The sequence below is a fragment of the Grammomys surdaster genome, unplaced genomic scaffold (genome assembly GCF_004785775.1).
Source record: "Grammomys surdaster isolate TR1022 unplaced genomic scaffold, NIH_TR_1.0 141, whole genome shotgun sequence".
NCBI classification, from domain to species: Eukaryota; Metazoa; Chordata; class Mammalia; order Rodentia; family Muridae; genus Grammomys; species Grammomys surdaster.
Genome location: NW_021604599.1, coordinates 9397581 through 9414759, shown reverse-complemented (window position 1 = coordinate 9414759; position 17179 = coordinate 9397581). Strand labels below are relative to the sequence as shown.

General features: G+C 43.2%; 1 protein-coding gene across 21 annotated transcripts in view; it reads left to right on the top strand.

Moving 5' to 3' along the window:
- The window catches only part of Trpm3 (transient receptor potential cation channel subfamily M member 3), an 818801-nt gene extending 806736 nt beyond the window's left edge, over positions 1-12065 (top strand). For 18 of the 21 annotated variants that reach the window (XM_028763989.1, XM_028763984.1, XM_028763990.1 and 15 more), the window contains 4 exons: positions 114-264; positions 368-567; positions 4749-4881; positions 8976-10428. In XM_028763989.1, coding sequence (XP_028619822.1) covers positions 114-264; positions 368-567; positions 4749-4881; positions 8976-10428 — 1937 coding nt within the window. Of the gene's footprint in view, positions 1-113; positions 265-367; positions 568-4748; positions 4882-8975 lie in introns of all 21 variants that reach the window. The other 3 variants (XM_028763978.1, XM_028763979.1, XM_028763998.1) reach the window with 2 other exon arrangements.
- Positions 12066-17179: the final 5114 nt, after the last annotated feature.

Here is a 17179-nt window from a genome sequence, read left to right as displayed (position 1 = left end):
TCTCTCTCTCTCTCTCTCTCTCTCTCTCTCTCTCTCTCTCTCTCTCTTTGTTCTTTTTAATATAAATCAAATAGCCATGGTTTCTCATTTTTTACCTGTGTCACTTCCTCTAGCTCCCTGTGGACAGAACGAGACTCGAGAAGATGGCAAGACAATCCAGCTGCCCCCATGCAAGACAGGAGCATGGATTGTGCCGGCCATCATGGCCTGCTACCTCTTGGTGGCAAACATCCTTCTGGTCAACCTTCTTATTGCTGTCTTCAAGTGAGTGGTCACTCCCCCAGGCATATGGGTGGATGGATGGGCAGCAGGTAAAGGGAGCCAATACTTAGAAAAGTAATACTTGTTTGTCTCTGGTCTGTTTCAGCAATACATTTTTTGAGGTCAAGTCGATATCCAACCAAGTATGGAAATTTCAGAGGTACCAGCTCATCATGACTTTCCACGAGAGGCCGGTTCTGCCCCCACCACTCATCATCTTCAGTCACATGACCATGATATTCCAGCACGTGTGCTGCCGGTGGAGGAAGCATGAGAGTGACCCGGATGAAAGGGACTACGGCCTGAGTGAGCTGCAAGCCCGCGCCCTCCGCCGGAAGTTTCCAGCAGTTTCCATAGGCAGTCAGGCAGGATCCATGCCCTTCTCGGTTCTCCTGCCTTGTGCATACTTAGAGGGATGGGATAGGGACCTGCTTGATAAGATATAGAAGAAAGACAGTATAGCATGAGCTGAAGCCAGACTTCTTAGCCACATCTAGTAAGAGAAAAAGCATTCTCCGACAGTGCTGGTGCTTCACCTTCACCACACATTTCTCCCAAGGAGCCCATTGTAAATCAGCCACGTTAATATGCACCAAGTGCTAAATTAGATATAATACTTTAAACAGTGTGTCCTGAGTTTTATTCTTCCATACTCATTTCTGGGACTATCACTATTCCATATTTTAAATGTTTTCTAAGCCTTCAGCACTGTGCCTATATGATTTTTTGAGGAGAATAAACCTTGCTTTCAAAGCACAGAAGAATGGCCTCTCCACCACCCACCTTCTAACCTGGTGTTCCTGAGGGGAAGTTTGACTGGCACTGGGCTGGAGCAGTTCCTCACTGTGTAAGAACGAGTGACTCATTGCAGGAGACTTAACATATCCATCTCTGCACATTATATACTAATGGTTCCTGCAGGCTTCTAAATGCCCCCTGGGCATAAACTCTCTAGAGCTTCTGGAAGTGTAATGACTTATAGACAATCTACTGTGCTTTTTCCAAATGTGTCAAGTCTACATCTACATTAAATCCACAAACAAGAGCTTCTGGGATAGTGGTCCAGGAATCTACCTACCTCCGGTCCATGGAATGCCAATACACTCATGACTTAAAACCAGAGTTACTTAGTCAACTGTTTCTCTCAAGTTGAAGCTCTTGGTGATCTCCCTGACTAAACAATATACAACTTATTCCTAGACATTCAAATCAGACAGTTGGAAAGATCTAGAAATTCTATTGCCATTCCCTTCTTAAACACAAGTTTAGGCAAACAGAAAGCTGGGGTGTCCAGATATTTTGTCCTCAAATCATGTCAGCATAGTCAAGTCCTGGGCAACAAATATTGTCCTTTTTTTTGGGGGGGGGGGCTTTTCAAGACAGGGTTTCTCTGTGTAGTCCTTGCTGTCCTGGAACTCACTCTGTAGACTAGGCTGGCCTCGAACTCAGAAATCCACCTGCCTCTGCCTCCCAAGTGCTGGGATTAAAGGCGTGCGCCACCACCGCCCGGCAACAAATATTGTCTTGATGGCTACCCTATAAGAATATTGCGCTGGGGGTCAATTTCGATAAAGCATGAATATTTGTGGTAGAAAACTTGGCTTAGCTAGGGAGCACAAGATGACTGGAAATACAGTGCAGGATGGAGGGCTGTGGGATTAATTTTTTATCATCATTGTGGCCAAATGCCTAACAAAAGGAACTTAAAAAAGGAGAGAGAGTTTTCATAGTTCATAGTTTACAGAGACTCAGTTTATTATAGCAAGAAAGGCCTTGGGTCTCCATCGCAGTGGGAGTATGAGAGGCAGGAAGTTCCTCCTACCTTGGGGGATCAGAAAGAAAAAAAAAAACAAACTTAAATCAGCAACCTAGCCATGATGAACTTTAAAGACTCATCCACAGTGACCCAGACAAACCTCACATATGCTAATACAACACTGCCCTCTCTCTGAGGACCAGCAACTCAAACACATAAACCTGGGGAGGGGAGGGGATATTTTGTGTTCAGATCACAGCAGGGGCCATTCAGAGACCTATTTCTATGTCAGAGCTCATTTCATAGATCTAAAGATACTAAGAAGGCCCCACCTACCTCATTTATGTGATTTGTTTTTGTTATGCTTTGTTTATGCAGCAGGGTCTTGCTTTATAGCCCTGGCTAGCCTGGAACTCACTATATAGACCAAGCTGACACCATCCTAGCAATTCACTGCATCTACCTCCTAGGTACTGGGATTAAAGGCATGTGGTACCACACTCAACCATAGATACTGCTTTCTTATTTTCAGCTGGAGTAATATTAGATGCATCACCAAGTCTTGGCACAGGTGGCAGGGTAGAGCAGGGGACATACTTCCCTGAGACCTCCTTCTCAGAGGGAAGATCTTGAAAATTTGACAGGATGCGAAGAGTGAAGAGCCAAGAGGAATGTCATGCATCTATCCACCCATCAGGGAAGAGTGAAGTTCTCCCCTTCAGCCTATAGCTGTCATTAAAAGGTCCCAGAGCATTTCCAGGTTCTTACTGAGCCTCAGAAAGAGTAAAGTTAGAGTTATATGATAAACTCTGACATGGTAATAGATTTTTTAAAAGATTTATTTTTATTTTATGTGCATTGCTGGTTTGCCCCCATATATGTTTGAAGGTGCCAGATCCCCTAGAATTGAAGGGGCAGACAGCTGTGAGTTGCAATGTGGGTGCTGAGAATTGAACCCAGGTACTATGGAAGCAACCAGAGCTCTTAACCACTGAGCCATCTCTCCAGTCCCAGTAATAGATTTTTTTTTAAAGAATATTTTATTCTTTTAAAAAGAACAGCATAGGGCTGAGGGTTTGGCTCTGTAAAATGATTTTTATATAAGCATGAAGCCCTGAGTCTAGATGCAGGGCATCCACATAAAAGCCAAGCACAGAGGCAGCAGCAGTGTTTAAAACACAGACACACACACTTGTGTGCTCACCCATACATATACACATACTCACACGTGAATATCAAGGACATCTAATGAGGCACTTGTGAGTATTGAGGCGACTCTTTTGGATCTTAGAAACATCCCTAGCAGAGGGTAGCATGAATCCTTGGCATCAGGGAAGGAGTCTATGCATGGTCTCTCTCCTTGACCCTAAAGTTCAGGGCTCTGTAATTTCATGACCACATCTCAGGTGTTCCTGCCTGGCATAGCTGTCTCCCCTCAGGAACCTGCCATATTTGAGAAGTGCAGTCTGACTGTTTTGGTCTGTTTTTCTATATTCTCCGTGGCATTTATAGTTATGTTTTACAGCCCCTAGCAAGTTCTAATTGATGTTTTGAGGTAAGCAAGAGTGATCTTAAAAAAAAAAAAAAAAAAAAAAAAAAAAAAAACCCAAAGCCTCAAAGAGCTGAGACTCAGCCCTCCTAACATTTGAACCAATCGCTGTGGCATCTCAAGGGCCCAGGAGGAGAAAGACTTCCTTATTTGAGAAATTTCCAAAGCAACTCTCTTTCTTGAGTCCTGTTCTATAAACCACTCAAAGGCTCACAGTTCCACCAGACTTCTGTTGCTGTAGCATTGATGGGGATGTTTACTTTTATTAGCAGAAAACCAGAATAACACCAGCATAGATAAAGGAGGCTTCTTTTTCTTACATAACAAAATGTGAGCCAATGGTCCAGGACAGCAGCCATGGCTCCACAGCCTTGGGTCAAAGCCGCAGACTCCTTGAATTTTCACCTCAGCTCTTTCTTTTGTGTCATTTAGTTTTCAAGGTCACAGGGCAGTTACTGAGCCTCTGGTCATCAAATGTCTAAATTAAAGTTAGAAAAAGAAGGGAAGCTGAAAAGTATAGAAAGATCCTCTCTCTCTCTCTCTCTCTCTCTCTCTCTCTCTCTCTCTCTCTCTCTCTCTCTCTTTCTCTCTCTCTCTCTCTCTCCCAAATCAGGGAAGCAAAAATCTCTTTCCTATACATCACCGCATCCTGCAGTTCACTTCTTTTGTCTCTTGGTCAAAACTGTGTCTTAGGGATGCTAATAATTTCAAGGATGACTAGAAATGTGTGTTTATGTGGCTTTCTAGCCTCTGAATAGGAAAAAAAAAGACAGGGAGAGGATAGGGTGAACAAAGATTATCAGTCAATAACATCAGCGTGTCACACTACACAGCCCAGGAAATTTGGAGCCTTTAAAAAAACATCCATGTTTCCAGTTGCTTCCTTTCCCTTCCCTTCTTTATGTTCTCAGTCCTGCCGCTTCCTTGATTAAGCCAAGCTCCTGCAGTAGCCAGGTATACCCAGGTGGGCTCCAGAGACTGCACTACTCCGAGGCTCAGGAAGGAGCTGGTGATTTGAGTGTCCTAATTAGGTTTGGACTCCATCTGGAACTCACAATAGCATCTAGGAGGCTTTCCCCAGCCTGGATTTCTTTAAAACTGTCATTAGGCCACAGGCCAGATGCTGTTGCGGTCCCTGCTCTGTCTCACGGCTCTCTTCTCCCCCTCCTTTCACCCCCACAGAACTCTTCATAACTGATGACGAGCTCAAGAAAGTCCATGATTTTGAAGAGCAATGCATAGAGGAATATTTCAGAGAGAAGGACGATCGCTTCAATTCATCCAATGATGAGAGGATACGGGTAACATCAGAAAGGTGTGTTCCTTCACACAGACACTTCCTGCCACAGGCCATGTCACCAGTTGAATTGTTCTCACGTCTCCAAAACATCAACCTCTTAAACTTATCTTTACTGTCCAAGAAAACATGGACCTTCTGAAAGAACAGGACATTTCCTGTTCAGTCAGTTGATCCAAGTTCCAGACTTAGAGACCCTGGGCCTTTCCAGGAAATAGTGAAAGTTTTGAGCTGGATGGGAGAATTGGTAAGTCTAGAACAGATCTGGCTTGGACCAGAAACCGAAAACTTTTGTCCTAGACATAAAGTAAGGAAGACCCAGACTCAACTTAGGCTCTTCAACAAGTTTATGTTTCATACTATGACCCTTAAGCATTCTTGTGCAGAGGAAAATAGTCCCCTGTTTGGCTTATGTGAGTATACCATGTCTTCTAGACAAGAAAAAACACAGGTTCTGTCAATCTGTGAGAATAATGATTGTTATTTTTCCAAGATTTATTTTTGTTTTCTTTCTATAGACCATGATTAAGAACAAAGAAGCTAATACAAAATGTTCTACTCAGATTATTTTTGTCACTTATCAAATGGATTTGGGAGCTAAGAGACCTATAAGAAAAATCTCCTACACAAACATTAGTACCTGGGCTCTGGTGGCAACACCCCCATCACAAGACAGGCATAGCCTCACGGGCACCAGTAACCATGGTGTTGTCAGGGATAGAGACAGTAGGACCACTGGGGCTTGCTTAACCTGAAAAATGCAAGCTCCAGATTCACAGAGAGACCCTGCCTCAAAAACAATAAGATGCAACACACATGCACGGATGCATATCTAATAACTTTAGATCTAGGCAAATGCCTCTATGGTTTCTTGTGTCTCTTATATTACTATAGACTAAGAAAACCATCATTCCAAGCTGGTGTATTCATAACCCAACATTTGCAACTGGCATTCAAAAGAACATTTGGAGGGTGTCACAAAGAACTGGTGTAACTATGCTTCAACTGTTTATAAAGACAGAGAGAGCAAATTGTGAATAGTGTAGAAGACATGATAATAGATTGATGACTGCAGTCAGTGTGGCGGAGCTTCAGAGATTTAAGAAACACTTCTAAGTGTGCCCACATCAAAGATCCTTTATTAACAAAACTCGTCATTTTTTTGTCTCTTGCTCTTTTTTAGAGGATGCAGGTTATATACATAGGTATAATCACATATGCCAATGCGTGGTTATATCCATAGGTACCAAGCCAATATTAATAAGGTTTAAGGCTGTGCACAGATTTTATACACAGCTGCCACTACAAAATAGAGAGATTTATGATATGCTGTAAAGTAGTTCTCTGGCAAACAGAGGAAGGAGCTGAAATTCTGAAGCTCTCTCTCCTTCTGAGGCCTTGGAAAGCTGTTTATGAATGGACAGACAGCCAGGTACTTCCAGAAATTTGTGCCATGTGGGAATATTACCATAGTGGAGACACATTTCCTCGGCATATGTCTTCGGGCCTTTGAAATGCTTTTTGAATTCAGAAAAACCACAGGCCGAGGAGGCAAGAATGGCAAGAAGGGAGAGATACATTAAGATGCCAGGAAAGCTTTGCCTCTCTGAGGAACTGGGGTGATGAGGGCCATATGTCAGTACATGTGAATAGACTGTGACCAAGTCAACAACTCCTTCTGGAAAACCTAGGAAGGAACCAGATTCTCTCACTCTGTGTCAGCCAACCCTGCAAGATGACTCCCTCCTCTGACCTGCCAGGGTGGCTCCTCAGAGTATGAGTGAGGTGAGAAGGTACCAAGAATGCAGAACAGAGCAGAAGCTTGACCTCTTGGTGCATGGGCAATAAGAAGACTGGACCTAAAGACCTAGCATGGCCTCCTGAGCCCAGGGCTGCAAATCCATACATTTTGGAGTTTTGTTGTGGTTATTGTTGGGTTCTTTGCATTTCTAAGAAAACCAAAACTAATATCTTGCAACAATGGGCCAGTACGCAGCACAACAGAAATGCCTCAGGATGGATTGTGAACCCAGCAAGAGGCCAAGGCATCTATTCTAGCTGCCTCAGTATCCTCCAGGCTTGCCTTCCTGAGTGGAGTGGCAGGCGATATCACCTGTCTTATTTATAGCCTCTTAACGGAGACAGAGAGATCTGCATACGAGTGCGTCCGTGTGTAGAGACATCAGCAGAGATGTGTGTGACTGCATTTCCCTGTCTATTGTACACAGTCTATATAGCAGAGAATATTATATAATCCCACCTTCACATAGACTGCAGAGATTTGAAAGCAGAAAGCACGAGGAGCTTATTCTCTTCTCATGGACATGTGACCCCTCTCATCTCCTCTGTACCCTGTTGTCAGCATCATCGTCTGAGTTCATCTGAAATGAGCCTCTCCCCATCTGGAGATGTGAGGGACAGAAAGCTGAAGACAGTTTCTTTCCACACAACATTGTGATTTCCACAATGGCCTTCTTTCTCTTTTTAACTTAGTCACTGTATGTGACCATCTCCTTAGGGATTCCTGTTCATTTATAAATTCTTGTCATCTGTGTCTGCATTCTGTTGCTTAAGCCATTCAACCATAATCATAACCGAGTGGCCGCAATCATGACTGAAAATCCTTGGTGGGCTCTGTGCGTTCATTCATATATGGAGGCCAGAAGACAACTTGCAGGAGTGGGTTCTCCCTCCTACCATATACATCCCAGGGATCAAACTCAGATCATCGGACTTGGTAGCAAGTGCCTTTATCTGCTGAACCATCTCATTGGTCCCAAACTTTTCAAGAAAAACAATTAAGTTTAAAGGAAGATGTCTAGTGATAGAACAAAAATAAAGTAAATTGGACCCTAGGTCCTTTTTGGATGTTAGCTTCTACATTAAGCCCCTTTCAGTTAAGTCCAGGCCCTCATCATTAATTAGGCTGTTGGGTGGTAGATGGTAAATCTCACCCAGAGTAATGGATGAGAATAGATTAACACTGGCCCATACTGTTTTCTACAAGACTTAACAGAGCAACCACCTAGGAGTGCAGAGAAGTCACAAAAATTGGTTAAGAATAGTTCTTGAGCTGGGTATGCTGCTGCATGCCTTTAATCCCAGCACTCATGAAGTAGAGGCAGGCAGATCTTGTGAGTACAAAGTCAGCTTGGTCTATAAAGCAAGTTCCAGGACAGCCAGGGTTACATAGACAGACCCTGCATATGTTTTTTCAGCCCCTTTGCAGCTGGCTTCCAGCTCTGGTTCTATTTTTTAAGTCTGTGCTGTTTTGTTCTTAGGGTTCCCACCAGACCTTTCTTAGTGTGCCTAAAGAGTTTCTTCCTCCTGCATCCCAGCTTCCATTCATTCTTGTTGGATTTCCAATCTATGTCTAGCTGACCTCCCTTGTTAGGCCTCAACTCTTCTCTTTCTCACTTTCCCTCCCCCCCTCCCCCTCTCTTCCCCCCTTCTCTCTTTCTTGTTCACTCCTTTTCTCTATGACATGGAGCCCTAAGCCTGAAGGGTGGTAGACAGAGGCCCTACCACCCATGCTAGGCTATGGCACACAGACATTTCTTATTCCTTGGACCAGTGATCACATGTAATTATGCCAAAACAGCACCAGTATCCCCTTCAGATATCAGCCCTATATCCACTGGGCTCCACAAAGAACAGCAAGAGAATAGCTATTCTGCCTCTTATTACTCTTCTAGTGCTTAAATACCACTAGGAAGCAATGCCTGGGAGATGCTGAACTGAAAGCTAAAGCCTCTAAGTTACGGCAGGCATGGTAGAGCTTGCCTGACATCACCTGTTCAGGAGGCTGGGGTAGGAGTGTCACTGGGCAGTCAAGTGCAGCTTGTACAACACAGAGTGACCACTTTTAAGAATTACTAAAACTAACGAAAACCAATGGATTAGATCATTTCCAAAGTGTCTTCATCACAAAAGTATTCAGATCCTGCGATCCTCAGTAGCAGCTAGAATGTCACTCTCTCCCCTTCAGTCTCTCCCTTTAGCCATAACCCTTCTGGAATAGAGCAGAGTTTTGATGTCTTCTAGCCTAATCCTCCAACTCCCCCAACAGGGGAACCCACCCAGGTGACTCTTGCTCTTTGTTTCTCACACAGGGTGGAGAACATGTCCATGAGGCTGGAAGAAGTTAACGAGAGAGAACATTCCATGAAGGCGTCCCTCCAGACTGTGGATATCCGACTAGCACAGCTGGAGGACCTCATCGGGCGCATGGCCACAGCCCTGGAGCGCCTGACAGGTCTGGAGCGGGCAGAGTCTAACAAAATCCGCTCAAGGACCTCCTCAGACTGCACAGATGCAGCCTACATCGTCCGCCAGAGCAGCTTCAACAGCCAGGAAGGGAACACCTTCAAACTTCAAGAGAGTATAGACCCTGCAGGTGAGGAGACCATGTCCCCAACTTCTCCAACCTTAATGCCCCGTATGCGAAGCCATTCTTTCTATTCAGTCAATGTGAAAGACAAAGGTGGTATAGAAAAGTTGGAAAGCATTTTCAAAGAAAGGTCCCTGAGCTTACACCGAGCTACTAGCTCCCACTCAGTAGCAAAAGAACCCAAAGCTCCTACAGCCCCTGCAAACACCTTGGCCATTGTTCCTGACTCCAGAAGACCATCATCATGCATAGATATCTATGTCTCTGCCATGGATGAGCTCCACTGTGATATAGACCCTCTGGATAATTCCATGAACATCCTTGGGCTGGGCGAGCCAAGCTTTTCAGCTCTAGCACCTTCCACAGCCCCTTCAAGTAGTGCCTATGCAACCCTTGCACCTACAGACCGACCTCCAAGCAGGAGCATTGATTTTGAAGACCTCACCTCCATGGACACTAGATCTTTTTCCTCAGATTATACCCACCTCCCAGAAAGCCAAAACCCCTGGGACACAGACCCTCCAATGTACCATACCATCGAACGGTCCAAGAGTAGCCGCTACCTAGCCACCACACCCTTTCTTCTGGAAGAGGCCCCCATTGTAAAATCCCATAGCTTTATGTTTTCTCCTTCAAGGAGTTACTACGCCAACTTTGGGGTGCCTGTGAAAACAGCAGAATACACAAGTATTACAGACTGTATCGACACAAGATGTGTCAATGCCCCCCAAGCAATAGCTGACAGAGCCACCTTCCCCGGAGGTCTCAGAGACAAAGTGGAAGACTTATCTTGTTGCCACCCTGAGCGAGAAGCCGAGCTGAGCCATCCTAGCTCTGACAGTGAGGAAAATGAGGCCAGAGGCCGAAGAGCTGCCAATCCAGTATCCTCTCAGGAGGATGAAAATGCAGACAGAACCCAATCCAACAGCATCACAGTTCCCAAGATAGAGCGCGCCAACAGCTACTCAGCAGAGGAGCCAAGCGTGCCATATGCACATACCAGAAAGAGCTTCTCCATCAGTGACAAGCTTGATAGACAGAGGAACACGGCAAGCCTACGAAATCCCTTCCAGAGAAGTAAGACCTCCAAGCCTGAGGGCCGAGGGGACAGCCTATCCATGAGGAGACTGTCTAGAACATCGGCTTTTCATAGCTTTGAAAGCAAGCACAACTAAACCGTCTTACCATGTGTTGCAGGAGGCTCGAGAATCCAGCACTAAAATTCTCCCCAATCCCCACCACGTTCCCCCTTCCTTGAGTTAGACCTGCTTTATTCTTAGCTGAGCAAAACAATGGGAGACATTAACTCAAAAGGTAACCTCTGGGCCACAGGTCAAGCAAGCATTCCATCTGGCCCAGTGCAAAACACAGGGGTTAAGGCATGTTCCAATCTGTTGGGTAGGGAGGGGTAAAGACAACAGACAGGGGCTAGAGATGAATGGGTGTCGCCAGGCACCACAGAAAACCATGAGCTCTGGGGAGCCAATGGGCTTCAGCACTCTCCATGCCAACAGGCATCATGGGATTTCAGCCCTGTTATCAAGAGTCGAGGGCTAAATTGCAAAATGAAATAAGGGTAGCCAGCGTACAAGATGAGATATTCTAAACTTCCATTCTGTTTTCTTTTTACATTGGTTCCATCACTGGTGACTGATGAAGAACATCCTTTTTATTCAGTATAAGCCGGCAGCAAGCAGTTCTACCTAACGTCCCACATCCTTCTCATGCCAACACTTCTGTAATTGGTCATTATAAAGAAAACCAAGGTAACAGTCATATGTACAGTTCACCTGTCTCTTATCTATTCACTTCTGGTGCCCACTGTTTATCTCTTTAGAAGAAAATAAGGGAACAGAAAAATGCCTTTTTTTTTTGTCTTGCGATCAAAATGAAAGAAGAATTGATGTTGAAAGCGAAAAATCATATGATTTATAATATACCACGGGCAATCAAATATAGTCAAGAAAGCTCAGGATGAATGTACTTAGATAATTTTATATTTTTAAGTTATTTTGTATCTCACCTGTCATCAAAGAGTTCACTCGTCAAATATGTGATACTGAACTTTAAGAAAAAGGTGGGAAGACCTAACATTAGGTTGCCAGTGGGATGTTGTTATAGTCTCACCGCTCATAGTGTGTGACGCTGCTGTGTGGGTCTTCATCATCTGCATGTCTCCACTATGTCCTCCAGACACCTCCAAGATGTAACTGCCAAATTTCCACACCGCTCATCATGTGACCATTTTGTATTTGAACACATGGTTATATGTGGATATTTTCATACCTAGAGTTTAGCCATCTAATCTGGGCTCAGCATAAATTTAATCAGAGTTTTTTCAAGGGCTGGTATCTTTTTTATGGAAATGTTCCAAAGTACTTTTTAAGGAAGTTTAAAAACCATAGATAATCTTAGATTTGACTAGGGGCTTGATATCAACCCAAACCCATCAGTTGCAGGCAGGCCATGAATATGTTTCATATTTACGAAGCTATAAAAAAGATACAGTAGGGTCAAAATAGAAAGCAAATATACCATATACAGAGTTCTATAGTTTATGCTGCTTACATACACATCCACACACAGACCCATGTTTATATACAGTATATATACAGACACATAGAGATTTCTTAAAAGGCATTGACTACCTATCATCTGACGATATAACCAAGATTATTTTTTAGTGTCCAAGAAGTTTCACTGGAAAAAGTTTATTGTGCTATTGGACCCACTGTTAAAATTATAATTTTCAAAAAAAATACCTCCAGTCTTCACCTGTTTTTACATTGAACAAGAACTGTCAAAATGGTCTCTCCCCCCACCCCCATCTCCTATTTGGAAGCACCCATTGTCATGAGATGCCTTTCACTCTGGTTGCTCTGACACAAAGCTATTATCACCAAATACAATCTGAAGAGATGAGTGATTCTAAGCCAGTTTGTATTTCACAGTCTAGAATGGAGGCATACACTTCTAGAATAGAGCCTGGACTTGAAGTGGGATAAAGAAATCTTGACCACAAAACTATTGATGATCCTGTTTAGATCATTGAACACAAAGTCTTTAAGAAAAGTGGTCTTGAGCCAGGAATAGTTAGTTAGCAGTGATGTACACTATGTGTGATTCCAGGCACTTGGGAAGAAGAGGCAGAAAGACAAGGAATTCAGAGTCAGCCTCTGGTACATATCAAGTTCAAGGCCAACCTCAACTACTTGAGATCTTGTTGCAGAGAGAGAGAGAGGGGAGAGAGAGAGAGAGAGAGAGAGAGAGAGAGAGAGAGAGAGAGAGAGAACATAATTTAATCTTCCTGGTCCCAGGGGTTCCTTGGTTCTTTTAACTATAGTTCTAAACACCAAGGTGCATACCTTTTAGTGAAATCAAGTCAGTCCGCCACAAAACCTGTAGCCTTTAAATATGTTTTTAAAGAAAAAAATCTTTTCAGCAGAAGAATGTGGCAGGCATGCATCCGTAAAGAATCCCATTTTATTCTTGGTATTTAGGCAATGCCCAAGCTCTTCATTGATAACTGTGCTAGAGACACTCACTTCCTTATTGGTGATCTCCAGCAGACATCCTTTGAACCTGAGAATAAATCATTTGTCTCTAAGCTTCCTTGAGCCATGAGTTCTTGTGAGAACCTAATAGAAACTCTGAACCCTCCCACAGCTCAAACTCACATCCATGTAAAGCCGCACTATAACATTAAGGGGTTCATGACTCCCCTGGTTCCACAGTGACTGGTGATGATTAAAGGGACTGCATTCATTCCTCATCAATCACGCTGCAACAGGCACTATACACTTCCAGACCATTTCCCTGTGATTCTTGGGAGGGCTCAGCACCAGAGTTTGAACCAAGGTTTCAGTACTTCCCCTCTTAAGAATAGATATGGCTGGCTGGATGTCCTTATGCCCTAACATCTTCATGATTTTGAGTAGCAAGCATTCTCAAAGGCAAAGACTCTCTGAGGGAATCCATAGGGGAGTCCAAGATGAAACCATCCGCTGTGACAATAGAGCAGGATATCAAGCACTCTAGAGCCTTGTTTTGGGACCTTCTTGGAAGCAAGGGAGAGAGAGAACAAGCCTACGTGTTTCTATTTGTTGTGATCGCCTGAGAGAAAGAACATGACCTGGGAAAGGAACCACTTAACAGTCCTGAGCTTTTGTTCTGCATGAAAATTAAGTGCTAACATCTTTGGTGAAGTGTGTGAAGTCTATAAGCCAAATGTAAACAACTTCAGACACAAACTGTGTAAGGTCTCATAAGCCATCTCTTTCCTGTGCACATGCGTGTGTGTTATTTCCAACCCCACCTCCTTCCGTCTCTGGGTTCTGTGTACCAGTGTGGCATTGATTCTGTGGCCTCGTGCAGACAGCTTGTGTTCAGCTCATTTGTCCCACCATGTCCCTGATGGAGGGGACCTTAATCACTTGCCTCTGTGAATTAAACAGCTCATGAGTAGCCAGTCATTGAAGACCATACATAAGGTCATAGAGGGCTCAAGGAAGAGACAGCTTGTTTAATCACTTGCTTCGTAGGTGCCAATTTTTATATATTATGATGTGTAATGGTTTGTTCTAAATTGCTTGCTTGTTCCTTTTGGGAAAGAAATGAAGAATGTTTTATAAAAATGGCCATGAAGGTTTCCTGATTAACCGCCATATTTTATATTTACAGTTAGAAACTGGTAGATTTGGAGTGCTAGAAAGCAAGAGGAAAATTGTCATGGCCAGTGTGTGTGTCTGCAAGCCAAAAGGAGGGCAGTCATTGTGTAGCACTTTAGAGAACTGGATGTTTCTTTAAAGTTGAAGCTTCCGGGGCCAGTTACTATTTAGCACTTTGAAAGTTCCCCCTTTAAAAAAAAAAATATATATATATATATAAATATATATACCAGAATAATGAAATGGGGGGTGTACTTGTGAAAACACAAGATGTGTTTCTTCTGAATGTTACAATTGTATTTTAAAATCTGGATTCTATAGATAACATTATGGTAGATCACTGGATAGTACATTTCTTTCCTTTTTTTTTTTTTGCAGCTGTACAGTCTAATCTTCCTGGATGTTAGGGCTGTTTGATTTCTTTAAAGATAATAAACATTATCCAGTTATCCATCATGCTATATCTATAGGCTATGCCATGTGACATATTGGGCAATGCTGTATTATAAAAACACATGTAAAACTTATCTGTAACCTGTGTTTAACCCAGCATAGTTGTAGCATGTGGTTGTGTTAATGAACGTTACAGGACAGCTTTATAATCATTTATAAATCTGTAACATTCAATAAAGAAGCACATGTGGCAAGGATTAATCACGTTCCCATTTCCATGTTTTTAGCAGCCTCTGGTAATGGGCAGTTTTGTTCCTGATCTTTATTATGCTCTTCACATCCCTCAGACCCCCAGACCCCCATAAAATACTTATGTCAGCTGATGTGCCTCCTCTACCAGGTCCCACAAGCTGAGAGAGGCGAGGTGTGGTTTTGTGTCAGACAAGCTGGCATGCTATGCAAAAAAACGATACAGCAAATGAACTTAAGGTAGTTTAAACTCCCGTTGAATTAGCTGTTTGTTTACATCTGCTGACCCCATATGGAAGCAGCGTACAGTGTTTTATAAATCTGTTCATTCCGTAGCACTGTCTGTTCTAGATAAAGTGATGTTAATGTTTAGGGGGCTGTATATCTGGCCTAGATATTGCATTCAATTTGCTAATCTTTACAATAATAATTTGACTCGACTAATAATAATCCCTCTTCAAACCTAGTCTTAATTTTGTGTCAGCACAGTGCACACTACACTTTATGTGGGTTCATTTACCTTTTTAAGGCACTTAACGTTTTACTCTTGTCTGCTGCAATCCTTAAAACAGTTAGAGAGTCACTCGAATTGTTGGGCTTCTTAAACTGGGGACTACTTTCAGTTCTCAAAAACTGAGAACAAGTAATCAAGGGTTTCTTTTCTCTTTCCAATTTTTTTTTAAGCTCTGAGCAAATAATATGAAATAAAGTATCAACTACAAATTGCAATAGCTAGGGGACCCAGAGATGACAAGGCAGTACCACTCTGGAGTCCCAAGGGCTAGGTGTGGGGGCATCTGTGATATACGAAAGACACATCTTGGATTCTTTAGGGCTTCCTGGGTGCAAATTGCTAAACCAGAGATGAAAGTCAAAGGTTTACAATGACAAGGCAGAAACACACAGATCACTGTGAGCGAGTGGTCCCGTGGTAATGCATGAGACCTCCCTTCTTGTCCTGTGGTTTTCACACCCTGTGGGTGAGCCAGGCCCAGAGGTGGGAGTGGGTGATTGTTTTATGAAGCACCAGGTGACTCTCAAAAGAACTTGCTCTTTCAAAGAAGTCGCCGTTCAGTTGTTAGAAGCCCTTCAACACCTGGAAAGAAATGGACCCAATTTGCACAGTCAAAATGCTCCCCAAATGAGCAGGGAAATCTTGCCCTGAATCTACAAGTCCAGCATCCTGTCTCTCAGGTTAAAGTCCATAAAAGAGGGAGCGGGTTCTGATTAAAGAAGAACAACTTTTTCTTTTTCAAATCAATTTCACCGAGTGTTGATGGTGCCTTTGCCCTTGCGACCTCCTTATGCTGATCATCCCTAGTAAAAATCAAGATCTACTGATTTCTCTGTGACATCTAAGAGGGGATATAAGTGACCAGATCATCCAGATTCATCAAGAGATAACAATTCATTTTCTAACTTTCCTGGAAAAATTGGCCATTTTCTGCTGGCAGCACATGATCCCTGCATCATGGTATTGGGAACTGGACCAACTTAGAGAGGCATCAGTGCCTGCCATGACTCTAGATCCCAGGGGAGGCAGATTTCTAAAGAATATGAGGCACAGGATGAGACCAGCCTTGGGCCTGGGGGAACAGGATTTTTTTGTCCCTCTTCTTCCTGTTTATTAGTTTAAAGCTAGCTCTTTCTCCCCCGTGTAAGTGTGAGACTAACAAACTCACCCATTACCTCATAATCCCTGTGGACCCCAACACAGTAATCCCAAACATCAACTACATGGAAGAAGCCAGATGTTCTGAATTTGACCCAGGTCTGGTTGTCCATCTGACTTCTCCTCCTGCACCCAAGTTCTTTATGTGGCTGGTGTGGCACATGTCATATCCAATTCTGAACTGTCCGTCTGACTTCTGAAAGGCTTTCTACATCTTCACCAGCTTCCCACACATGGTCGGAACCAGTCACCTGCCTCTCTGTGAGGGGATTGCAAACTCAATTCAAGACCCAGATCTAGAAAGGCAGTAAAAGCAGGAATTTTTTAGGCATGAGAGCATACACATCTCACAGAAAGACTCAACTATGGGTTTCCACCTCCAGGGATAGCCACACACATGTGTCTGCCTGCAGTATTCCCAATGGCCATGTTTGGAGGCCTCTTAATTTGGAGCCAAGCAGGATCTGACTCATGATTTTCACACAGTTAGCAAACACATCAAATACACTTGAGAACTTCAAGTGGGGAGAAGTAGCTTGCCCTATTAGGGGTGACTCTTAAATCACTTCCATGAATGTTGATTAGCATGTTTTTATAGATCCAAACACAGGACCAGTGTGAGGGAGACTCAGAGGAAGGATGTTGTAGCATGAGAAGACTTACTTGCTTCCTGTCACTGGAGAATCTGACCTGAGTTCCTATTGCTGCTACCACTGTGTAAGACAGTCCATGTAGTCAGTAAATAATTCCATAGCCATTTCACAATCTAGCACTTAGATTCGCACTGTAAATTGCTCTAACCATAGTTTATAATGGGGAAAAATATTCAGATGCCATTTTTAAATGAATTCCTATAAATACAATGATTTTGAAATTGGGTTTACTAACTATATATACATCTTTTCTTTCTTTCATGTATGGATAGACAGAGGTTTGCATATCTAC